The 21538-nt window shown below is 50.9% G+C and overlaps 9 protein-coding genes across 9 annotated transcripts; 6 read left to right on the top strand and 3 right to left on the bottom strand.

Moving 5' to 3' along the window:
• Nucleotides 1-440: 440 nt before the first annotated feature.
• AYO21_08144 (hypothetical protein) lies at nucleotides 441-4031 on the top strand (the record flags this gene model as incomplete). Its single annotated transcript, XM_022658092.1, has 1 exon — nucleotides 441-4031. One exon carries the CDS (start codon nucleotides 441-443, stop codon nucleotides 4029-4031), a length of 3591 nt encoding a protein of 1196 aa, XP_022509612.1.
• Nucleotides 4032-4109: 78 nt separating this feature from the next.
• On the bottom strand, nucleotides 4110-4877 carry AYO21_08143 (hypothetical protein; the record flags this gene model as incomplete). The annotated part of the gene is made up of 1 exon (XM_022658091.1): nucleotides 4110-4877. One exon carries the CDS (start codon nucleotides 4875-4877, stop codon nucleotides 4110-4112), a length of 768 nt encoding a protein of 255 aa, XP_022509611.1.
• Nucleotides 4878-5394: 517 nt separating this feature from the next.
• Nucleotides 5395-6586, top strand: AYO21_08142 (60S ribosomal protein L7; the record flags this gene model as incomplete). The annotated part of the gene is made up of 4 exons (XM_022658090.1): nucleotides 5395-5433; nucleotides 5630-5725; nucleotides 5911-6077; nucleotides 6127-6586. The coding sequence occupies 4 exons, from the start codon at nucleotides 5395-5397 to the stop codon at nucleotides 6584-6586; spliced, it is 762 nt and encodes a 253-aa protein (XP_022509610.1).
• Nucleotides 6587-7869: 1283 nt separating this feature from the next.
• Nucleotides 7870-9829, top strand: AYO21_08141 (hypothetical protein; the record flags this gene model as incomplete). Its single annotated transcript, XM_022658089.1, has 8 exons — nucleotides 7870-8438; nucleotides 8490-8592; nucleotides 8658-8933; nucleotides 8995-9068; nucleotides 9127-9318; nucleotides 9393-9498; nucleotides 9566-9655; nucleotides 9722-9829. 8 exons carry the CDS (start codon nucleotides 7870-7872, stop codon nucleotides 9827-9829), a joined length of 1518 nt encoding a protein of 505 aa, XP_022509609.1.
• Nucleotides 9830-10258: 429 nt separating this feature from the next.
• Nucleotides 10259-10723, top strand: AYO21_08140 (hypothetical protein; the record flags this gene model as incomplete). The annotated part of the gene is made up of 1 exon (XM_022658088.1): nucleotides 10259-10723. One exon carries the CDS (start codon nucleotides 10259-10261, stop codon nucleotides 10721-10723), a length of 465 nt encoding a protein of 154 aa, XP_022509608.1.
• A 1200-nt stretch (nucleotides 10724-11923) lies between these two features.
• AYO21_08139 (ATP-dependent RNA helicase DBP2) lies at nucleotides 11924-14223 on the top strand (the record flags this gene model as incomplete). The annotated part of the gene is made up of 5 exons (XM_022658087.1): nucleotides 11924-11973; nucleotides 12104-13203; nucleotides 13257-13364; nucleotides 13839-13967; nucleotides 14027-14223. 5 exons carry the CDS (start codon nucleotides 11924-11926, stop codon nucleotides 14221-14223), a joined length of 1584 nt encoding a protein of 527 aa, XP_022509607.1.
• A 1307-nt stretch (nucleotides 14224-15530) lies between these two features.
• On the bottom strand, nucleotides 15531-17771 carry AYO21_08138 (hypothetical protein; the record flags this gene model as incomplete). Its single annotated transcript, XM_022658086.1, has 3 exons — nucleotides 15531-16169; nucleotides 16245-16453; nucleotides 17075-17771. 3 exons carry the CDS (start codon nucleotides 17769-17771, stop codon nucleotides 15531-15533), a joined length of 1545 nt encoding a protein of 514 aa, XP_022509606.1.
• Nucleotides 17772-18104: 333 nt separating this feature from the next.
• AYO21_08137 (hypothetical protein) lies at nucleotides 18105-18542 on the bottom strand (the record flags this gene model as incomplete). The annotated part of the gene is made up of 1 exon (XM_022658085.1): nucleotides 18105-18542. The coding sequence occupies one exon, from the start codon at nucleotides 18540-18542 to the stop codon at nucleotides 18105-18107; it is 438 nt and encodes a 145-aa protein (XP_022509605.1).
• Nucleotides 18543-19321: 779 nt separating this feature from the next.
• On the top strand, nucleotides 19322-20345 carry AYO21_08136 (hypothetical protein; the record flags this gene model as incomplete). The annotated part of the gene is made up of 2 exons (XM_022658084.1): nucleotides 19322-19931; nucleotides 20035-20345. 2 exons carry the CDS (start codon nucleotides 19322-19324, stop codon nucleotides 20343-20345), a joined length of 921 nt encoding a protein of 306 aa, XP_022509604.1.
• Nucleotides 20346-21538: the final 1193 nt, after the last annotated feature.

Genomic DNA, 21538 nt, shown 5'->3' with positions numbered 1-21538 from the left:
TTCTCTATGGCAGCCTGATTTCGAGGGTGTAGAACTTTGCCCTTCTTTTGAGAAATATTCTTCCTTACCTCTGAGTGCTACTTTCATCGCAGAGAGAGAGAGTCACATTGCACCCGTTTCTCTACTCCGAAACAAAGAATTATGCGCGAAGACATTCTTTCTGTCGGATCATTCATCACTTACACTTTGCATCCACCGAGTACATGCCAGTATCTCCAATTGCCACCCTTCTAGGCCTTAAAGTGGCACCCATCTGTCCTAAGACATAAAAACACTATAACGTCACTTTCCCTTCATTTCGCTTACTTCTTTACTGGTATCTACGGTCAAAGTCTTTGAGCGTATAAAGATTTCAGACGGCAAGCAAGGTCTCCACGTTGTGGTCATGACGACATTCGTTCTCCAAACTATGCGCCACTAAAGTCCAGACGCTTGCGATCATGGACATCGAAGGTGAGCAAGGAACCAGCCACCATCCGACAGCTGAACACGATAAGATGGCCGAATTACCATCCAGCCAGTCGGCTGAAGCTCTCCGTCTGCGGAACCTTGACGCCCAGGTGCGTGATCAGGATGACCTGGAACGAGACATCGGCCGGGAGGCAGATCGGCTCTTGTTTGAGCAAGCCCATCAACGAGACCAGCAGCGACTCGAGAAATCCGAGGCACAAAAGGAGAAGTTGCAGAACCAGATCAAAAAGACCAGAGATGACATGCTTCGCCCCATTGGAACTACTCAGCGAGCACGTTTGCGCCTCGATATTGACCGCATGCAGAGCCAAATACAGGACCTGGATAATGATATTGCTGAAATCAAGGAGAGAATGAAGGATCGAGAGAATAACGCAGGGATGGCAGATCAACATGACGCGTTGGCCGCAGGACGCTTGCCGAACGAAACTCAGCGTGATTATCTGATCAGGACTGGCAAAATCACTCCCTTTTCCAAATTTGGCCTGACAACTCATGGAGAATCTTCGACTACTTTGCAGGGAGCCCTTTTAGATGCTGAGGAGGAACCTGACCTTCCTGCCGATGTCGAACCTCGTGCAGAAGGCGCAAAGTCGATGTCTCACCGGAATTTGAGACAGCCTGGCTTTGCCACTGGTTTCACTGATTCAAGCACGGAAGACGACATCCAAGCCGATCAGCCCCGAAAGCGGAGACGTCTCATCAATCAATTGCCCACAAAGGACGAAGACTCATCGTCGTATGACGATGGTGAAGTTGAAGACCAGGCCTTTTCGGAATCCGAAGATGAATCTGATGACCAAATGCCGACGACCTCGGGAAAACGGCAGAGAAAGAGTCGAAAAACGGTTGCTCACGTCGAGGATGAGATCGAAGACTTTCGTGGGGTCGACGATGGCAACGAATCTGTCTATAAGTCCAGGTTGCAGAAGTGGGCCGTGCGGAGACGGAGAGCCCGTAGGCATGCAACGCGAAATACTGCGGGAAATGGTCATGAACAGGGTGAAACAGAGGAGGAGGAGGATACAGAGACTCTCGCAGAGGAAGAAGCATATCTCCCACATCCTGAAATACCAGACACTCTTTTTGATGACGGCTACAAGCTTCCGGGAGACATCTTTCCCAGCTTGTTCGATTATCAAAAAACTGGGGTGCAATGGCTCTATGAGCTGTACACCCAACAAGTTGGAGGAATTATCGGCGATGAGATGGGCTTAGGCAAGACGATCCAGATCATCGCCTTCCTCGCCGGCCTGCACTACAGCAAGAAGCTGGACAAGCCCATCATTGTAGTCTGCCCAGCTACCGTCATGAAACAATGGGTCAACGAATTTCATCGCTGGTGGCCCCCTTTTCGAGTCACTATTCTGCATTCCTCCGGCAGCGGTATGGTCAACTTGCGGAACGAATCCAGTAAAGAAGACAGACTGTTGGATATTGAATGGGATCCAACTCGGAGACAACAACCACTCAACGCGGCCCAGAAGGCCGCTCGAAAAGTCCTACGTCCAATTTTAGAGGAAGGAGGTGTGCTCGTGACAACATACTCTGGTCTACAGACTTACGCGCCTCTATTAATCCCAGTCGACTGGCAATATGCTATCCTGGATGAAGGACACAAAATTCGAAATCCAAACACTGCCATCACCATCTACTGCAAAGAGTTACGCACTCCGAACCGAATCATTCTATCCGGGACCCCTATGCAGAACAATCTCATTGAGCTGTGGTCTCTCTTTGACTTTGTGTTCCCAATGCGATTGGGCACTTTGGTCAATTTTCGCAACCAGTTCGAGATACCAATTCGACAAGGTGGATACGCAAACGCGTCCAATTTACAGGTCCAGACCGCCTTCAAATGCGCAGAAACACTCAAAGATGCCATTAGTCCATACTTGTTGCAACGTTTCAAGATCGATGTTGCCTCGGATTTGCCCAAAAAAAGCGAACAGGTTTTGTTTTGCAAGCTGACGCCTTTGCAGCGCGATGAATATAAGAGATTCATTGGCTCGGGTGAGATGGATGCAATCATGAATGGCAAGCGTCAAGTCCTCTACGGGGTCGATATCCTGCGTAAAATCTGCAACCACCCAGATCTGACCGATCACAAGCGTCTGTCGATCAAAGCGGGATATAACTATGGCGACCCCTCCAAGTCCGGCAAAATGAAGGTTGTTGGCTCGCTCCTAGAACTGTGGAAGGAAACTGGTCATAAGACACTTCTATTCGCTCAGCATCGCATCATGCTTGACATCTTGGAGAAGTATGTAAGATCGCTTTCAGGGTTCAAGTACAGGCGTATGGACGGAAACACGCCTATCCAACTTCGACAAAGCATGGTCGACGAGTTTAACACGGACCCGGGCCTGCATGTCTTTCTCTTAACAACCAAGGTCGGCGGACTCGGGATAAATCTGACAGGTGCAGACAGAGTCATTATCTACGATCCTGATTGGAACCCTTCAACCGATCTGCAAGCCAGAGAAAGAGCCTGGCGACTGGGACAAAAACGCGAAGTAGCTATTTATCGTCTCATGACTGCAGGTACCATCGAAGAGAAGATCTATCATCGCCAGATATTCAAGCAATTCCTGACGAACAAGATTCTCAAGGATCCGAAACAGCGGCAGACATTCCATCTGAGTGATCTGCATGATCTCTTCAGTCTAGGGAATGAAGGAGAACCAACCGAAACAAGCATTCTGTTTAAGGATGCGCAGGTCAAGCATCCTTCTACCTCGCCCGATGCTCCCGCCACCAATAGCATTACCAACAAAAGCGAGCCAACAAGCATCGCTGGTGACACCACGATCGGGGCTTTGCCAGGTATATCTTCCATGGAGCAATATGCCGGAGAAATTGAGGAAGAGGAGCAGGCAAACAAGGAGGGTGCCAACAACTCCGAAGACAAGATGATGGAGGGCATTTTTTCGCGAGCAGGTATTCACTCAGCGGTAGAGCATGATACAATCATCGACGGAAAATCTGGAAAGAAGGTTGCAGCTGATCCGGTTTTGGTTGAGCAGGAGGCACGAAAGGTGGCTGCCGAAGCCGCCAGAGAATTGCGACGTGCTGGTGAGGTTGCCCGTACGGTTCCCATCGGGACACCCACCTGGACCGGACAGTTTGGTATTTCTGGCCGTCCTCAAGAGACGACGGCACAGAGAGCATTCAGCTCCAATACCCGGAACAGAGGTGGCGGAGTTCAATCGTCCAGTCTCCTGGCAAACTTGCAGCAGCGCCAAGGACTTGCACCGAGCAGAGACAGCACTCCAAGAACAGCGAGTCCTGCTAGATCGACAGACTCGACGGCTTCAGTTTCTAGAGGTGCAACACCGACTTTGCCTCAAGGCAAGGACTTTGGAAAACTCATCCGGGATTACCTCACCACCCATGGTGGAAGTGTATACACCCAGATGCTGATCGACCATTTCAATCGCTTCTGCACCACTCCTCAGGCGACGCTGGAGTTCAAGGAGACCTTGAAGCTGATTGCCAAGCTAGAAAAGGGGAGCCGAGGGCGCGGGCGCTGGGTGCTGAAGGATGAATACAAGAAGTAGAGCTAGAGACCTCCCACGATCAAAGCGTCAAGATCGCCTACTTCAAAGCATTTGTTTGGCTCTTTCTCCTGAGTTCCATCAATCACTCTCGTCTAGAAGTCCTTGGGGTGACCAGTATTCCGGCTCTGGGCACTGGTAGTCCACCCATACCAAAGAATCGGCTAGTAGATCTTGCACAGCTGTCTCGGCACGAGCCCGTTCCCAGCCTAGGTTGACCTGAAGCAGGGACACTGTCACACTGCCAAGTAGTTGTAAAACTTCCAAAACGGTGGATTGATCTGTGTTGAATTCTTTTGGCACCGATCGGATGAACCGCTTGTTAGCGATGGTGAGAATAACAAATCCCGACCCAAGGGGTTCCAGCGACTTAACAGCCCTCTCGATATCATCCTCTGACACTTGCAGACCACCACCAATGGCTTTGCCCCTGGCCACACTCTCACAGCACTCCTTCAGTCCAATCAAACCGCCATTTTCTGCCCTCGTCGCCTGGCATAACTCCACAACTCTCACGGCAACTGAAAAGTAGAAGTCGTTGACATCATGCCCCAGAACCTTGGCCCAGAGCGAATCCGCCTTTTTGCCTTTGATGTTGGAGCCGGCTAGAGGGTCGACACCGATGGCATTGCACATTCGCGCGAACTCTGCGCGGAATGTTGGGTTGGATTTGATTGTCGCCGCATGTTCGAGTGCGAAGTTATGGAGGAGAGACTGGAAAACCTCCAGCTGTGCCTGAAGCGAGGCTGCGTTGGCGGATTTCAAGTTCGAGCCATGTGCAGCGTAGGATTGAGCAGTGGCATTTCTATTCGTGAAGGCACCCAAGCCGACTCCTCTCCTGGTCGACATTGCTGATATCTGAGGTTGAATAGCATCAGTCTGAGCATAGGTTGTCTTGGTTGTCACACAGCAGACGGAAAAGGGCAAAGGGTGGATGATTGGGCAAACATGCCAAGAAAGCAACGGTGACCTTTCCTCTTTTGGTTTAGACTTGGAATCGCCCACAACTCGAATTTGATTCCGGCGCAGTTGAAACTTTTTGATGTTCCTACTCTTCATCAACTCTTCATCGCAACCTTGCCGTCGTTCAACCGCATCTTCAAACACGATGACGAAGCCAATTGTGAAGTCGTGAGTCTCTCTTACCATTCTGCTGACAGTTGGTATCCTCAGATATGGTCCGCACTCTTTTCGCTGGTTTCGCTGCCGCTGTTCCAGCTCGATCATCCCGATGCCTATCCAACTTGTGAGAAATCACGGCTTGGAACAACCGGGGCTTTGAGGTTAGAGGACTCAACCCTTCTTCCTTGAAATACATTGAGCTCGTATGACATGCCCGCTTGGTCGCAAGACCCGAGCACCTGTTATGGAGCTACAATCTTTCCTGATCTTCGATCGGGGCATTGTCAGTTGAGAGTTTTTAAGATTTTGGACTTTTTGAGTCCCATCTTTTCTCACTGATCAAATTCATTTCGTCGAGTTCACGCCAAAACATCCAGTTTGAGAATGCCGCGCCATAGCTGCAGTTCCGACTCGGCGATTACACCACCTGCGGACTATACTGATTCGATTTCCTCTCGTACAGATCTGTGCCGACGCAGGACCAGGTCCTGGTGCCTGAGACCCTGTTGAAGAAGAGGAAGAGCCAGGAGAAGGCCAGAGAACAGCGTGCCGCAACGCTTGAGAAGAGAAAAAAGGTTGGTCCACTGTCCACTTTTTGCCTGGAAAATAATGTGGTGATGATAAATACCACTGCGCGGCTAGACCTCAGGTCAATGTTGTCGCTTTGTTATACCATCTTTCGGGGCTGAACATTCATGCCGCCTCCACAACGTGTGATCATCTGGAGATGGCGTACATCGGCTAACATTGTCATGATCAGGCCAACAAGGAGAAGCGTGGCGTCATCTTCAAGCGTGCGGAGACATACGTCAAAGAGTACCGTGATGCCGAGCGAGAGAGGATCAGGGTCGCTCGCCTGAGCCGGCAACAGGGAAACTTCTTTGTTGATGAACAACCCAAATTGGTTTTCGTCGTCAGAATCAAGGGGTGAGCTTTTCATACACGCCTTCGCAAAGCAACTGCTAACTGTCGTCAGTATCAACAAGATCGCCCCCAAGCCTCGCAAAATTCTCCAGCTCCTCCGCCTGCTCCAGATCAACAATGGTGTCTTCGTCAAGTTGACCAAAGCCACACAAGAGATGCTTACCATTGTCAACCCTTACATTGCCTACGGCTATCCCAACCTCAAGACCGTTCGCGAGCTCATCTACAAGCGTGGATATGGAAAGATCAACAAGCAACGTATTGCGCTCACTGACAACCAACTCATCGAGGACAACCTGGGCAAATACGGCATTGTGTGCATGGAAGACTTGATCCACGAGATCTTCACTGTTGGACCGAATTTCAAGCAGGCCAGCAACTTCTTGTGGCCCTTCAAGCTGTCTAACCCCAACGGTGGTTTCCGTGCCAGGAAATTCAAGCATTACATCGAGGGTGGTGATCTGGGTAACCGAGAGGAGGCTATCAATGCTCTGATCAAGCAGATGAACTAGATTTGACAGCTGGGCTTCGAGTCGTGGCCCGGATTTCTGGCCTCTAGTTGCGATCAGCGTCTGAAGCTTGTAGGCTTCCGAGCATCAATGGATCGATGGATCGATGCATGAAAAGGGTACCGGCGCTAGCTTTTGCCATGCCAGTTTAGGCGTTAAGTATCACTGAAAGCCAGTGAAAAATGAGATGAGACAAGTTTTCCATGATAATTTTGTTCAACTTTTGTTCCATCATTCGTAGTCGTACTTGTAGTAGCGTCAAGTAGCGTGAAATCCGAGACCAGGTCTTGGGAAACGTCACGGGGCGCAGATGCAGGGGATCACGATGTTGTCCCACCACAATAAGCAATACAGAAGAGCATGTTAGAACATCATTCCTAAGCTGCCACACACGACCTCGTATTGCAGTGCTGCCTAACCAAGGGCTACTTCTTCGTATCGCCATCTACAATGACCTTCAACCCAGGCTCTAATGTTTCCATCAAATAGCAGCGCGACGAAAAGCCATGCATCACAGCATCACTTTCCACGCTTTCTTCTCCGCCCATTGATATGTTTTATTTGGATGTTGAGGTAGCGGTTGACAGGCAATAGATCGCGCCGTTAGACTCGAGGAGTCCAGCAAACTGATAGGTCTTTGTTTCCAGGACACCATTCCAGGTGCCCAGCTCGACGTTGTGACACATCACTAACCCGATTTCCAACTTGTCACGAGTCACCCTCAATACGAGTTCTCATGTCAAGCCACCATGCGTTGCACCTACAGCGGCAAGCGCGACGAGTTGACTTGCAGAAGCAGTTTCTCGATGTAAGAAGGCCACCCACACAGTGTCTACAGATGGCAAACAAGGCCTTCAGCCGCAATGAGGTAGGGATGCGCAACCCATGCAATGGAGGGTGATATCCTCCTGTCTGGATGACATGTGTCAACCACTCAATACGTTGGGCCCGCTCAGCAACACTTGCACATGCATCAAACGTTGACTAATTGCATTTTGTTGTGTACTACTGACTACAGTGTTCGCAATGCGCACGGTTCTCCTCGCACTATATGCTAGGTCTGAAATCCCTTGACAGAGACATTGATCGGAGGATTTGGATATTTGATGCGCGCTGGCATTCACGACCTGCGCGATCCTACGATCCGGGATCTTCAATTCATTCGCAGAGTTCATATGCACCACGGTCTGTGAGTGTTAGCGAAACTGCCAGCATATTACCAGGTTAGGCAGCCTGTGGACAAAAAGCGCCTCGAATTGGTTCTCCAAACAGTTTCCGCCGATTCAATGGCCCTGCCTGAGCAGATCCTCGAATTCTTGCAACATTCGTGGACAGTCCTGCTCTTAGGATTTCTCATTGCTAGACTTTTGATCAACAAATATGGAGGAAATCTGAATTCAATCCCTGGCCCTTTCATTGCAGGCTTCTCAAACCTTTGGCGTGTGCTAAACACCCTCCTTTCTAACCCAGCCGAGACACAAATCTCGTTGCACCGAAAGCACAACTCGCGTTTTGTGAGGATTGGTCCTCGTGTTGTGTCCATTTCTGATCCAAACCTCATACCGACCATCTATGGGATCAAGTCAGACTTCAAAAAGACCAAGTTTTATTCCATCGCCGAACTGTGGTACGAAGGTAGATGCACGCCGGGTCTGTTTGAGAGCCGCGATGAAGCCTACCACGCGCAAATCAGGAAGCCTATCGTGAATGCATACAGTCTGTCTACGATCCTCGAGTTTGAGCCGGCGGTCAACTCGACTGTTGCATTGCTTATATCTAAGCTGGACCAACTTGCTGCTTCTGGAAGGCCTCTAAACTTGGGATTGTGGCTATACCGTTTTGCATTTGATGTCATGTAAGTTGTGCCCGTCCTAGGCACAAGGCTTTTACTCACATGGTTTGGTAGAGGCGAAATCCTGTTCAGCAAGAAAATCGGCTTCCTCGAATCGGAAGTTGACGTTGAAAGCATCATGATTGGGATTCGCGGCTTTACCAAGTATTTTCAGTTGGTAAATCATTGCCAGTTTGTCATCGCGATTTCTTTGCGATAAACTGACCGTTTTACACTCTACAGGCTGGACAAATCCCAATCGTGGACCGGTTTCTCTTAAAGAATCCTCTGATGCTGAAATACGGGCCAACCAATCCAATAGTCACTTTCACACTCAACCGAATAAGCGATAGGGTGGCCTGCAGGACAAATGAGGGTCAGAGAGAACGCGACTTTCTCGAGAGATGTTTCGAAGCCCAAGCCAAATACCCGGAGGCTGTGACGGACAGGATGATCATGCTGTACAACTTTGACAACATTGCTGCCGGGTCTGATACGACCGCATTGGCATTGACTGCGGTGAGATTTCGTGTTCACCTGGTCTTTTATTCATCTGACAATGGCATTCTCCATTTTCTAGGTCATGTATTATCTTCTCAAGAACCCGGAAACTTTGCAAAAGGCCGTCGAGGAGCTCGATTGTGCGGGGAAAGAGTGCCGGCTTAGCGAATACATAACGTGGAATGAGGCGAGCAAACTACCCTACCTGCAGGCCTGCATCAAGGAAGCAATACGCAAGTCCCACTTCTCCTGAATCCTCCCAGAGACTTGTTCTGACAATTACAGGCATGCATCCCCCTATTGGCCTTATCCTCGAACGATACGTCCCAAGCGGAGGTACTTTCCTCGAGGGTCATTATTTCCCCGAAGGCACGACTGTGGGAGTAAATCCATGGGTTACGGCGTCAGTTAGATCTCTATTGCTTCATCTTCGACCCCCTTCAAGTCCTCTCGAAATCGCTAACCAGCAAACCACAGACGAAATAAGGAAGTGTACGGCGAGGACTGCGATAGTTTCAGGCCAGAGCGATGGCTTGAGGAGTCAGAGGAACGACTTGCGGCAATGGAGAGAGCCAACTTTGCGGTATAAAGTTCCTCTATCTTTTATACAGCCCGTTGGCGCATGCTGGAGACACTGACTATGCTCACAGTTTGGTTATGGAAAGCGTGGATGCTTGGGTAAGAATATTGCCATGTTGGAAATTTCGAAGCTGGTGCCGCAGCTGCTTCGTCACTACACGGTATGTTCGTTCTCATCATGCGTCTGTCGGGTTCTGGTTTGTACTCACAGTTCACTCATGGACTAGTTCTCATTCGCGCGTCCTGATCTGGAGTGGAAGGTTCGTGGTGGCTGGATGGTACGGCAAGATGGTGTTGAAGTTGCTCTCAGAAAACGCATCCGAGGACCAGACTAGGTTGAGGGAAATGAGTTCCGAATACGAGGTGTTCAGTGAGACTTGGAGTTTCCAATCATGGTTAATATCTCCCAATATGTCTGATGGAGGAAATATAGAGTTCATCGTATTCGTTGCCCAACAGTTGGGACGTTATTCTGCTTCGAGTCAAGATCTCAGGCACCAGCGAGCTAAGATGCATTTCTGCCTTGCACCAAACCAGATTCAAATACGACAGAGCTTTGGAGATCTGCATGGGGCCGCTTATTGGAGACTTATAAGATACTCATCATTCCCATTTGATTCTGTATTGTGATATGCTTGTATTGTGTCTTCAATATTGACTTTTTCTTGACTCGGAGCTCACCACATCAGCATTCCACAACTCTTTCTCAGCCACCTCCTCCTCGTAACAACCTTCCGAGTCCCCCACGACTGACAAAGAACAAGATGAGCGGCCCAACAGAGGAGAAAAAGACCTTCACAGGCTCCTGCCACTGCGGCTTCATCAAGTACAAAGCGACCTTTGCGCTGAGCGACCCTCCCACCGCGGGCCGGTGCAACTGCACCATCTGCCTGAAACAAGGCTTCACGGGCATCCGCCTCCCGCGCTCGGACTTTGCGTTGGTCTCGCCCGCCTCGCTGTCCGAGGCGCGCGACTACCAGTTCCGCTCGCGCGACGTGCACAAGTATTTTTGCGGCACGTGCGGCGTCCACGTCTGCGGCGAGGGCCGCTTCGAGTTCCCCGCCGGCTCGGGCACCATACACGACTTCTTCTCCATCAACGCCGTCACCCTCGACCAGCCCCAGGAGGGGCTCGAGCTGAGTAAATTCAAGATCTCATATGTCGACGGGAGGCATGATAATTGGGGCGGGGGCGCCAAGGATGTGCCCTGGCCGGGGGGGATTGTCTAAGTCTGAATCATGAAGAAAGGGCAGGCCATAGGGGTACATACAGGAGGATTAATAGTAGGCAGAAGAGGGGGGAGGAGTCAAGTGCCAGGATTCTCTTTCATTCTGGAACGGAGTGGTTTTCTAGTCCGCTTCACTGAACCGATTCATGGCTATGTTCCTGTAGGGGTACAGTCATAAGCTACACCCAGGATGGGCCTTCTCCCCAAAGCTTCACTGAATAGCTGGTGCTTCATAACTTCCACTATCTGGGTCTATCAAGCCAACGCAATCATGTTCTCTATTCGCTCCTTCCAGCACGTGCAAAAACTCATTGCACAAGTCATCTCCGATGGCGAAAACGAGGATTGTCGACCTCAGACTGGGATGGAAGCAGCTCGTATTCTGTGATGTCTCGGTGCCGAAGGAAGCTCACTCGGCTCATCATGAGTAGAGCAGTCCGTGTGATTCAGTCAAACAAGTAGCAGGTAGATGCCTGTTAAGACCATGTTCTGGACAAACTAGGCTGTGGAAGCAGAGTGGGTGATGATTATGATACAAGCTTCAGACATAACAGTAGCAATCATCCGAATGCTTAGGCGATCGACCTTCCTTATTTTAGTCTCAGGCCTTAACGCCCAGGTACTGCGAGATACACTACTACCAGGTAAAGGACCACTTACGAGGGGTAAGAAGGAAAGCGAATACCGTGGTTAGACGAGTAGTAGTAGGAGATTTCAATCGGCACGACTAACTTTGGTGAGGGGTGTAGTATGTCACAGAGACGAGGAGATGCTGATTTGATCATCGATGTGATGAACGAAACCACTATTGACTTGGTCCTCGTCTCTGAGGAACTGAAAGACGCCACGGTCAGAAGCAGAACCAGGGTCGGATCAGCGCTCGTTGACGTCGGTTTTTAATGCCAAGAGATATGTCGGTTCACTTTCCTCTTGTGGTATAGCCAATTGCTAGCGGCGGCGGCGGCTGCCTTTCGCCTTTTCGCCTTCGCTGTATTTGTAAAATTTCAACCCTCCGCCCCCTTCTTTACACAACAATCTTCTCTCACCTCTTTGTTCACTTTAACCCTTTTTTCCCTCTCTCACACAGTCTCTCACGCTCTCATTTCATTTAGACGAAGAATTGACTCTGTCTAATTGATTCTTACCCTCCTTCCCTCTCATTTCTGACTTTACAGAGAAACGACGAATTTCGGCGCCCATCATGTCTTACGGTGGCTACGGTTCATCAAGAGACGGCGGTTATTCTAATGGGTATGTGAAAACCTCTCAAATTCATAGTTGTCTGCGTCACAAATGTCCCGTGCCCGACTTGCAGGTCTTCAATGGCCTGGCGCAGACTGATTTTTTACTTTTTTCTGGATCGTAACTAACAATTCCGCAGTTACGGCGGCGGCCATGGCGGCTATTCCAACGGATACACCAACGGCTACGGCGGTTCCAACGGATACTCTGGCGGCGGCGGCGGCGACAAGATGTCCAACCTGGGCGCTGGCCTGAAGCAGCAAACTTGGGATCTGAACAATCTACCAAAATTCGAAAAGTCATTCTACAAGGAGGATCCCATAGTTACGGCCAGGTCACAACGCGATGTCGATGAGTTCCGCAGAAAAAATGAGATCACAGTTCAAGGTCGCAATGTCCCACGACCAGTCGAAACTTTCGATGAAGCCGGATTTCCCAGTTATGTCATGTCTGAAGTCAAGGCCCAAGGCTTCACAAAACCCACTCCGATTCAATCTCAAGGCTGGCCTATGGCTCTTTCTGGTCGTGATGTCGTCGGTATTGCCGAGACCGGATCAGGCAAGACCTTGACCTACTGCCTTCCCGCAATCGTTCACATCAATGCTCAGCCACTCCTTGCCCCTGGTGATGGTCCCATTGTCCTTGTTCTTGCCCCGACTCGAGAACTCGCCGTTCAAATCCAGCAAGAAATCACCAAATTCGGCAAATCTTCCCGGATCAGGAACACTTGCGTCTATGGAGGTGTTCCTAAGGGTGGGCAGATCCGCGACCTTACTAGGGGTGTGGAAGTGTGCATCGCTACTCCGGGCCGTCTCATTGACATGCTCGAGTCTGGAAAGACAAACCTGCGCCGCGTCACTTACTTGGTTCTCGATGAAGCTGACCGTATGCTGGACATGGGCTTCGAGCCACAAATCCGCAAGATTATTGGCCAAATCCGTCCCGATCGACAAACCTGCATGTGGTCCGCAACGTGGCCCAAGGAAGTCCGACAGCTGGCCTCCGACTATCTCAATGACTTCATCCAGGTCAATATCGGCTCGATGGATTTGTCGGCAAATCACCGGATTACACAAATTGTCGAAGTTGTGTCCGAATTCGAGAAGAGAGATCGTATGATCAAGCACCTTGAGCAGATCATGGAAGATCGCAACAACAAAGTCCTCATATTCACTGGCACCAAACGTGTGGCTGACGAAATCACTCGATTTTTGCGTCAAGACGGATGGCCCGCACTCTGTATGATTTCTCCCTTGTATCCTCTGTTTTGATTATGAGCTAACGGTCGACAGCTATTCACGGTGACAAGCAACAGAATGAACGTGACTGGGTCTTGAACGAATTCAAAACTGGCAAGAGCCCAATCATGGTCGCTACGGATGTCGCATCCCGTGGTATCGGTATGAACAAACAGCAATCCCCTTCCCCCGTCCCTTTTCCCTATTATATTTTCTATCTTGTACCTCTTACCATTGCCGTCGTGTGGAATGGTGCCGCGCTCTCTTCCCGCTTGTTACGCTCTTGCGTTGCGTAACTTGTCCAGGCTTTTGTGTTCTCGTCGGTCCTTTTCTGGAAATCCTGGATTCTCTTGCAGTTTGCCGGGACTCTTGTTCCTGACATCTCTATATCTGCTTTGTCCAACACGAGTAGGTTGTGGGACACATTTACTTTGACCAGATCAAACTGCAAATCCAGGATCTTTCGCCCCCAAGGACCGTAGACGCTTGCCGATCTCCCGGACATGGACATTTGTCACCACAAGGATAATGCTCCGAGCTTCAGAGAGTGACATGCACCTCCGCTCACACGACCACACATGGTCCCCGGCGCCCCGTAAGACCACCAATGGCTGAGTTGCTAACCTTTACTTGAAGATGTTCGAGATATCACTCATGTGTTGAACTATGACTATCCCAACAACTCGGAGGATTATGTTCACCGAATCGGCAGAACAGGTCGAGCTGGCAAAAAGGGCACAGCCATCACGCTCTTCACTACAGAAAGTACGTATTCTTACACCCTCACACACGGTGTATAAATTGCTGACCTTGTTCCCTTCTAGATGCCAAGCAAGCTCGTGACCTACTTTCGGTCCTCCAGGAGTCGAAGCAAAGCATCGAACCTCGTCTCGCAGAAATGGCACGCTACTCTGGCGGCGGTGGCGGCGGCCGTGGCTATGGTGGCCGTGGCGGTCATCGTGGAGGCCGTGGCGGTTTCACTGCTTCCAACGCTGCGCCCCTTGGCCGGTCCAGGTGGTAAACGATACGTCGAACGAGTCAACTGCTCGCAGCGACACGCAAACGGTGAGAACGATCACAAGCGGTTCACTCACCTCGCAAGTTGCCGACATTGCATCTTTCCTTCATCATTCAAAGAGACTCTAGACTTGTTTTGTGCATTACTGCCATATGAGGCTCAGGCGTCAGGAAGCACGGGGAGGGCAAAGATAGATTGCGTCTATTTTACATTAGCTAGGGGAGACTCTTGTTCACCCCTAGCGGCAGGTTTTATGCATTCATGGGATTTTGATGGGTTACGGGAGCAGTTGGGGCTCCTCACTTGAGAAGAGTTGAGCAAAATGGGGATAGAGCTGGTGTCAATGACGACTCAGATGGCTCAACCGTATTTGGAACAGGGAGAGAGACAGTTGTGATACGGAAGGCATGATTTCCCACCGGCGGTGCAGCATTGTGATGATCGATCAAAACAATAGAGAAAGAAGTACTTGCTACATAGCTTGAGTGTAAAATCAGAGACGTGCATTGCCATGGATGAGATTTTGTATTCACGTGGTCAGTAAGTTGTGTAGGCCGAGGAAGGCGAGGATGTTTTGAACATATGGCACCTCGGCGGCAGCATATAACCACGGGGCATATGGACGCTGCCGAAGCCGCCCAACGCGCGAAGGTGTAGGGAAGTTTCGAGCTGGTTATTATGTGTCTCACATCGACGTTAAGTGGTTAGGAAAGTGAAACTCACGAGGGCACGCATTTGCTCCTGCTCGGGGGGATAAGCTCGACGTGCATTCAATGGTGTAATATGGTGTATCATGTATAGTGTATAGTGACCGCATATATGAGATGTGTACAGTCCTGCTCAGTAGGTCACACAGAACAGACTGTCAGGGCTTTCTTCCTGGTGAATTCGACAACACAAAGCATCATCATCCCCGTTCCCGTCCTTCTGTTTTTATGGAGTGGCCAGCCAAGAGGCCTGATAGGCAGATAGATACTGTAGATAGATACTCGATCTAGATGATCACTGTATGTACCTTTGTCTTTTCGGGCCAATGCCCCCCTGGAGCGTTCTAGAAATGTGTTTCGGCCTTCACGAGGTATGCAGGTTCGTTTAGGGGTTCTGTTCTGTTCTGTGTGTCAGGCCAGAAGAATCAGGAAGCCGTGGCCTGGCTCCAGTCGAACCCGTCTGACAGATGGCGCTTCGCACGGCGGGAGAGTTGTCCTCTGCACCTAGGAGAAATGTGATCTCAGCGCGCCAAAAAGATGGCCTGTGGCTGGGAGGGGGATTGCGCAATTGATCAAAGGCAGGAAAACGTTTCTTTGCGTTAATTAGTAGTAATCCTCGCCAAATGCTTCGTTGATGAGGCTGGCAACCCGGTGCCACGCTGCGGCGGTGTCGTCGTCGGTGTCTTTGACAACCATCAACTTCCACGGGCGCAGGTAGAAATAATCCTCCTCTTTGCCGGCCTTGGAGGCTTCGAACCGGTTGTACATCTGGGAGAAGATGGCCTCCATGCCCTTCTTGTGCTTCAATCTCTCGGGTTTCTTGATCGTCACGAGTGGCTGTCGGCAGAATTCCAAAACGAGCGCCGCGATGCCGGCGGCGACGGGGCAAGCGACCGACGTGCCTGATACCCTCTTGGTCGCTTGTCCCGTGTAGGGCGTTTCCACGTACATGCCCAGGGTGCTGAAATTGTGGGCGTCGTCGCTGGAGGGCAAGGGATTGTTCTTCCACGGGCCGCCTCCCCCATGCGCGGCGTGGATCGCGATCACCTCCGGACGCTTGGCCGGGTACGCTCTGCCGTCGTTCCGGCCTGAATTGGACGCGGCGGCGAACAGCAACACCTTGTCTTTGATTTCTTCGAGTTTGGCAGACATGGCCTCTTTGGTCTTTTTGTCATTTTTCGATATGGCGAACGACATGCTGATGATGTCGACTTGCCAGTCGTTCACTGCGTGCTCGAGGGCCTAAATGTGTCGATTAGCAATGCTCCTTTTGGGAAAGAAGAGAGGACTGGCCTCGATGATGTAGTCTCCATTGACGTGTTTCCGATCTTTGAAGACGCGCGCAATGTAAATGTCGGCGTTGGGCGCCACCTTGTGCGCAACCATCGCACAGGTTGTTCCGTGGCCGTCTTCGTCCTGGTCCGCCCGCCAGTCCGTCGATGGAGGGGCCCAGAAGCCTCGCAGACGTCGTTCTTTGGCAGTTCTCTGTTTAAGTTTCTGCACGTCCGGGTGCTCCGTGTTGAGCCCTGTGTCAAGGATAGCAATACGTGGTCGGAGACCTGCTCCCGAGTTGAGGACTCTGAACCCATCGAGAAAAGAATGGGTTTCTTTCAAGTGTACTGAGAACCACTCATCGGTGCTGTTCCCGCTTAGCGACGTCAATCTGGGCCGGGGGGGAGGGGAGGGGGACTTGCTCCTTAGATTCAGTCTCATCGCAAGCTAGAAGAGCCGCATCTGAGAAGTCGGCATCAATGGTGTCGGAACGGATCACGGCTCTGCTAGACGAAGTCTCAGGACCACCATGATCAACAGACCTCGCCCGTATTGTCTGCTGAGGTGGGGCCAAAGGGGACGCATTTGCTACGGGCCTCGATGGGTCGCCAGCGCGTAGTGAGGGAGTCTGGGAGCCACGCAAGCAGGCAAACTTCGAGAGATCGTTTGTCTGTTGATCCCTTTGCAAGCCGAGCGGTTTCGCAGGAGGTTGAGGTCGCGTTCTCGGCGACTGGATCGGCCGTCCTCTGAAAGCAACAGGCTGCGAGGTTCCTTCGGGTAATTGTGCAGAAGAGGTTCTTGACCGAGGGAAGCTCGTGTTGGAGCCTTGATTCAATGATGAGACCTTCTCAACAGACGTCGAGTTCTATACTCACTTGTATCACCTGCGATGCATATTCCCAGGCCCACGGCCTTGTTGTCAAAGGTATCAGCTGTAGAAGATGGGAGTCGAATCTCTGGGGTCGTCTGAGGGCTGTAGATCGGAGATCCAGTGGCTGCGGTGACGGGCACAGTCTTGTCGCGTCTGTTTGCCTTTGCTTTCAACCGATCCATCCGCTTCTGGATGTTCCTCCGCTCCCACTCAAGTACACGGCTGTGATTTTCTCGTATCGAGTCGGTAGTTTCGTGTTTACGGCCAAGGCCTTCTACACTCACCTCGAGTGCGTTCTGGAGGATGTTCAATGCATCCTTGCCGCGATTCCGGGGAAGAAGCATTTCCACGACTGCGATTTGGAGATGTAGAACTTGATTCAGGATAGCCTTTTCGACGTCTGTGTCGGGTTCTATTCGATCGAGCAGGTCATGGTGAATGTCGATCGCCTGGTCAATCTTGCCCTGATTTGTCAATGCTTCGGTGAGATGGGTTCGTATAAGCAGCACATTGGGATCGCCCGGTGCGAGCCACCCGTCTACAAGCCGGAGCATCTCACTGTAACGTGCTTCGACAGTCTCCCAGTCTTCAATGTTAGTCGCATGGATGGCCTTCTTTTCAATTCGGCGCAGTTTTTCGATCCTTGTCACGTCAACCCCAGAGTCCTTGTCTTCTGTGTTCATAGTCTCCATCCTCGTCATGCTGGGCGATAAATCGCATCGAGAAAGGCATAGACCGGCAACAATCAGCGGGATATATGAAGAGATATACGCTGTTCATCATAAAGTACATAAAATTCGAGAATGAGGCCGAGTCATTCGAGCGACGCCAAGACCATCTCTTGGCTGAAGCGACGAGTCATTTGCGTCTTTGGGCATCAACTTCTCTTACGAAGATATACATATCATATGAACAAAGTCGCACGCAGCTATACAAGGTAAGGTGAATGCTGTGTCTTCCAAATGCGAAGGGTTCAAGCTCCCTCCACATGCCAATGAAATGTCTAGTTGTGGCGCCACAGCCATGAATATCTCTCAAATGCTATCAGAACTCGAATCTGATGGAGGCAGCCGAACTGGAGGCGGCTTCCCATACCGTGTCACCTTTCTGTCGAGGAAGAGCCTGCCTGAAGGAAATCTTCCAACCGTAAGTTTCTCTCCCGAGCCCCAAAGTCCAGACAACTTGAGCGTGACAGGGACACCGGAAGTTCCAGCCTTCACAACAGCCGGATTCTTGATCAGATGTGGTTTCTTCGGAGGGACCGGCGGCTTCTTCGGCACAGGGTCAATCACGATATGCTCCTCATAGACGGTCCTTCGAGGACGTGTTCCGCCGTCATAGTCCTCCCCAGCATGTCGCCCGGAAGCAGTTCGGTGCTGCTCATTGGGGCCCGAGTCGTTTCTCACGACAAATTCCCTCGTGCGACGCCGGGCTATATTGGCACGGTAAATGTAGTGGGATTGATCTGCCATAAAGTTCCTACATCATGGCTTCGGTATCTCAATCGCCTTTTTCCGGGAGAACTCTTCTACCAGGAGTTAGCCTTGTGGAAGAAATGTCACAGCGGCTGAGGCTCTTACAACGACGCCGACCACTAGATTGTCAACATCAGGCTGAAGTCGCTGAAGCGAGCACGCTGGTGCTGAAGTAGTCGGTGATATTGTCCAGGCTCGGCCTTGTCTCTTGTGCAGGTTGAGCCTGTGCGCGCACAGGTTGTATACACCAACCACCGAGGAGGATTGCGACGCTGGACTCGATGGGGACGATCCGAGCCGGAACCGGAAGTCTGGGCAACTTCAGGATTTGTCGGCTTGTTCTTGACATGGGCTGTCTATATTATCCTCTTGGAGAGATTATCCGAGTTTGTGAGCACCAAGTTCAGCCTCGCGAAAGAGAGAACGAACGACCAACCGACTGACCGACCGACCTAGCACCCTAGCTAGCTACCCCGCTCTTCAGCCTCAGTCGCCTCCATTTGCGAAGGTCTGGAAATGGTGCGAGACGATAACGCTATCGACGCTATCGCTTCACCTGCAGCTCCTCACGTATATCAGTCGGGCGCTACGCTCGTTTGGTGGCTCGAGGGGAAGTCACAAGTCTCGGATGCAACCATGCCATAGACCGCCTTATGCGTTGCTTCTCGTTTCGGGCATGACTTGGCCTTTGGTGACTCATGTCAAGGTCAATATTTGTCGACAGCAGATAAATTGCAGGCCTTTGCAGGAACTCTCGATCTAACTCGCTGTCGTCGATGGCCAACGTCCAGACCTCGTACTTCTTCCCGCCCCAGTGGACTTTCCACGTCGGCGGCCCAATCAGCCTGGGCAACATCCTCCATGACCCTAAGACACCTCAATATGCTCTGAACGACGAAGACAGGCAGCCACTACCGAAGCTCTTCATCGACGACACAAAATCGCACTTCGCAGTCACCATCACCAACAACAAAGCCAAGTCGGCCGGGATTGGCTCCTCGTTGCTCCAACTCTTCGGTTTCTCAGCGGATCTGGCCGCAGAACGGACCAAGACACTGACCTGGACCATCGAGGCCGACCAGCTCGCGACGCAGGAAATCAACCCCAAGGCTTCGTATGTCGAAACGTGCTTCAAGCACCCGGAGGTGCAGAGCTTCTTGCGGAAGACCAAATTCCGCAAGGAGTTATACATGATCACTGGGATCATGGCCGTGTCGAGCGCGACGGTGAGCAGCGAGATCGGCCAGAAGCATCTCTTCTCCGCGAAACTGGGCGGAAACCTTGCGCCCGTGGCTGCAGGTGTGCCAGTCGAAGCGCATGTCAGTGGCTCGATTTCTGGAGACCGTGGCAAGCAGGGGTCCTTTGGGAAGTCGGATTTCATCTTGGGTAGGCCACAAGCCTCTCCCTAAATGTTCGCGTGGGAGAAGGAAAACCGCACTTTACACATTCCTTCGTTGACTTCGTGTGGGCCCCTGCTCGATTAATTCAGGGGGTGCTAATAGCTTCGAAGCCTACAAACTTAGGAAAATCCAATACCTGAAGACCCAGAGCGTGAAAGACATGAAAGACGTCTATTCCGGCACGGTCCTTGATAACGATCGTCCGGCCCTACCTTTGGGGGATGAGGTCGAGGAGGAGGACCAGACGGCAGAGGCCCAATTCCTTGGTCTTGAAGACAGCGTGGCTGGCCGGGACGAGTTCGAATTTGCGGCCGTTGAGGCGCAGGTAAGTCGCCGGGAGAGCAGTGGCGGCGAGACCATCGAGTTTGTGCTCCCTGTGGAATCGGAAGATGTGGAATAGCGGCTGCCACACTGTGGATCAGAGGCAAACCCAGGCAAGGGCAAGATGATGTAGACGATGCTTCTCTGCGGAGCTAAATGGGAATGGAATGAAAGGGATGGAGGGATGGAAGGAATGGAACAGAAACGAAATCCAAAGCCAAAGCCAAAGCCAAGGTAAGGCAAATGAATGAATGAATGGACAAATATACAGATCGAGTTTGACACGGTACTAGGTAATATTATGTATGTAGGTACATGGGTGGTAGGCAATAGGCAGGCAATAGGATATATTCTTTCCTGTTTCTGTGTACCTTTTTCTATTTCTTTTTGTTTTCCCCCTCCCACTTCCAGCATATGAAGCTGCAAGTGTAAGTGTGATGTTTACTTTTATATTTGATCTTGGGTCTCAGGACCTTGACCTCGATCTTTGACCTCGCATGACCTTGTACCTCATACATGTATTTTTAATTTATGTATTCACTGACTCGCTCTTCCCAGGGACGGTTTGGTTGGCGACGCTGGTCGCTGGTCGCTCAAGGTCTGATAGATACTTACTGTACGTAGGTACCTAGGGAGGTGGGAAAGCAAAAATGTCCCCTTTGTCGTCAGAGGATGTTTGTTATGTGAAGCGCAGTCACCTACAGACCTACCTGCCCGTAGGATGATATCCGGGGAGGGAGGGAGGATGTATGTATGTATGTATGTATCTATCTATATACATACATACGAACATGCGCCATCGTAAATATCACGGAGTACCGGTAGAGTCTGGATGGCAGAGTTCCCCGTAGAGCCATTTCCATGTCCATGTCACAGTGCCAAGTACTCGAACGAGATGGTGCTGTGGTGATGTGGTGAAGAGAAACTGCACGAAAACCCAAGTCTTGCTTACTTTTCCCAGTCTCGAGTCTCCTTTCGATATTGGATTTCCTCTGCTGGTTGAGGGTTGAGTACCTAGAGCCCCTGGAAAGCAGCCATCACAAACGAACCACGAGAAGAGGATTCGCACAGAGCATTCTTATTACCTACCTACTACTAACCTACCTGTCCGCCTACAGGACCTACCTTGGTGGGCAGGCTTCTTTGTTCGTCCACAGACAAGGAGCTAAGAGAAGACGTTCTGTACCTACCTGATGATAGCATGGCATTGCATGGCGAAGTACATATGACAGACATGTACCTCAGATGCTGCCCTTTTACCTTGAAAATCCT

Source organism: Fonsecaea monophora (genome assembly GCF_001642475.1).
Source record: "Fonsecaea monophora strain CBS 269.37 chromosome Unknown Scaff68, whole genome shotgun sequence".
Taxonomy (NCBI): Eukaryota; Fungi; Ascomycota; class Eurotiomycetes; order Chaetothyriales; family Herpotrichiellaceae; genus Fonsecaea; species Fonsecaea monophora.
Note: the sequence above shows the minus strand (reverse complement) of the source record. Positions and strands in the feature narration are given on the sequence as shown.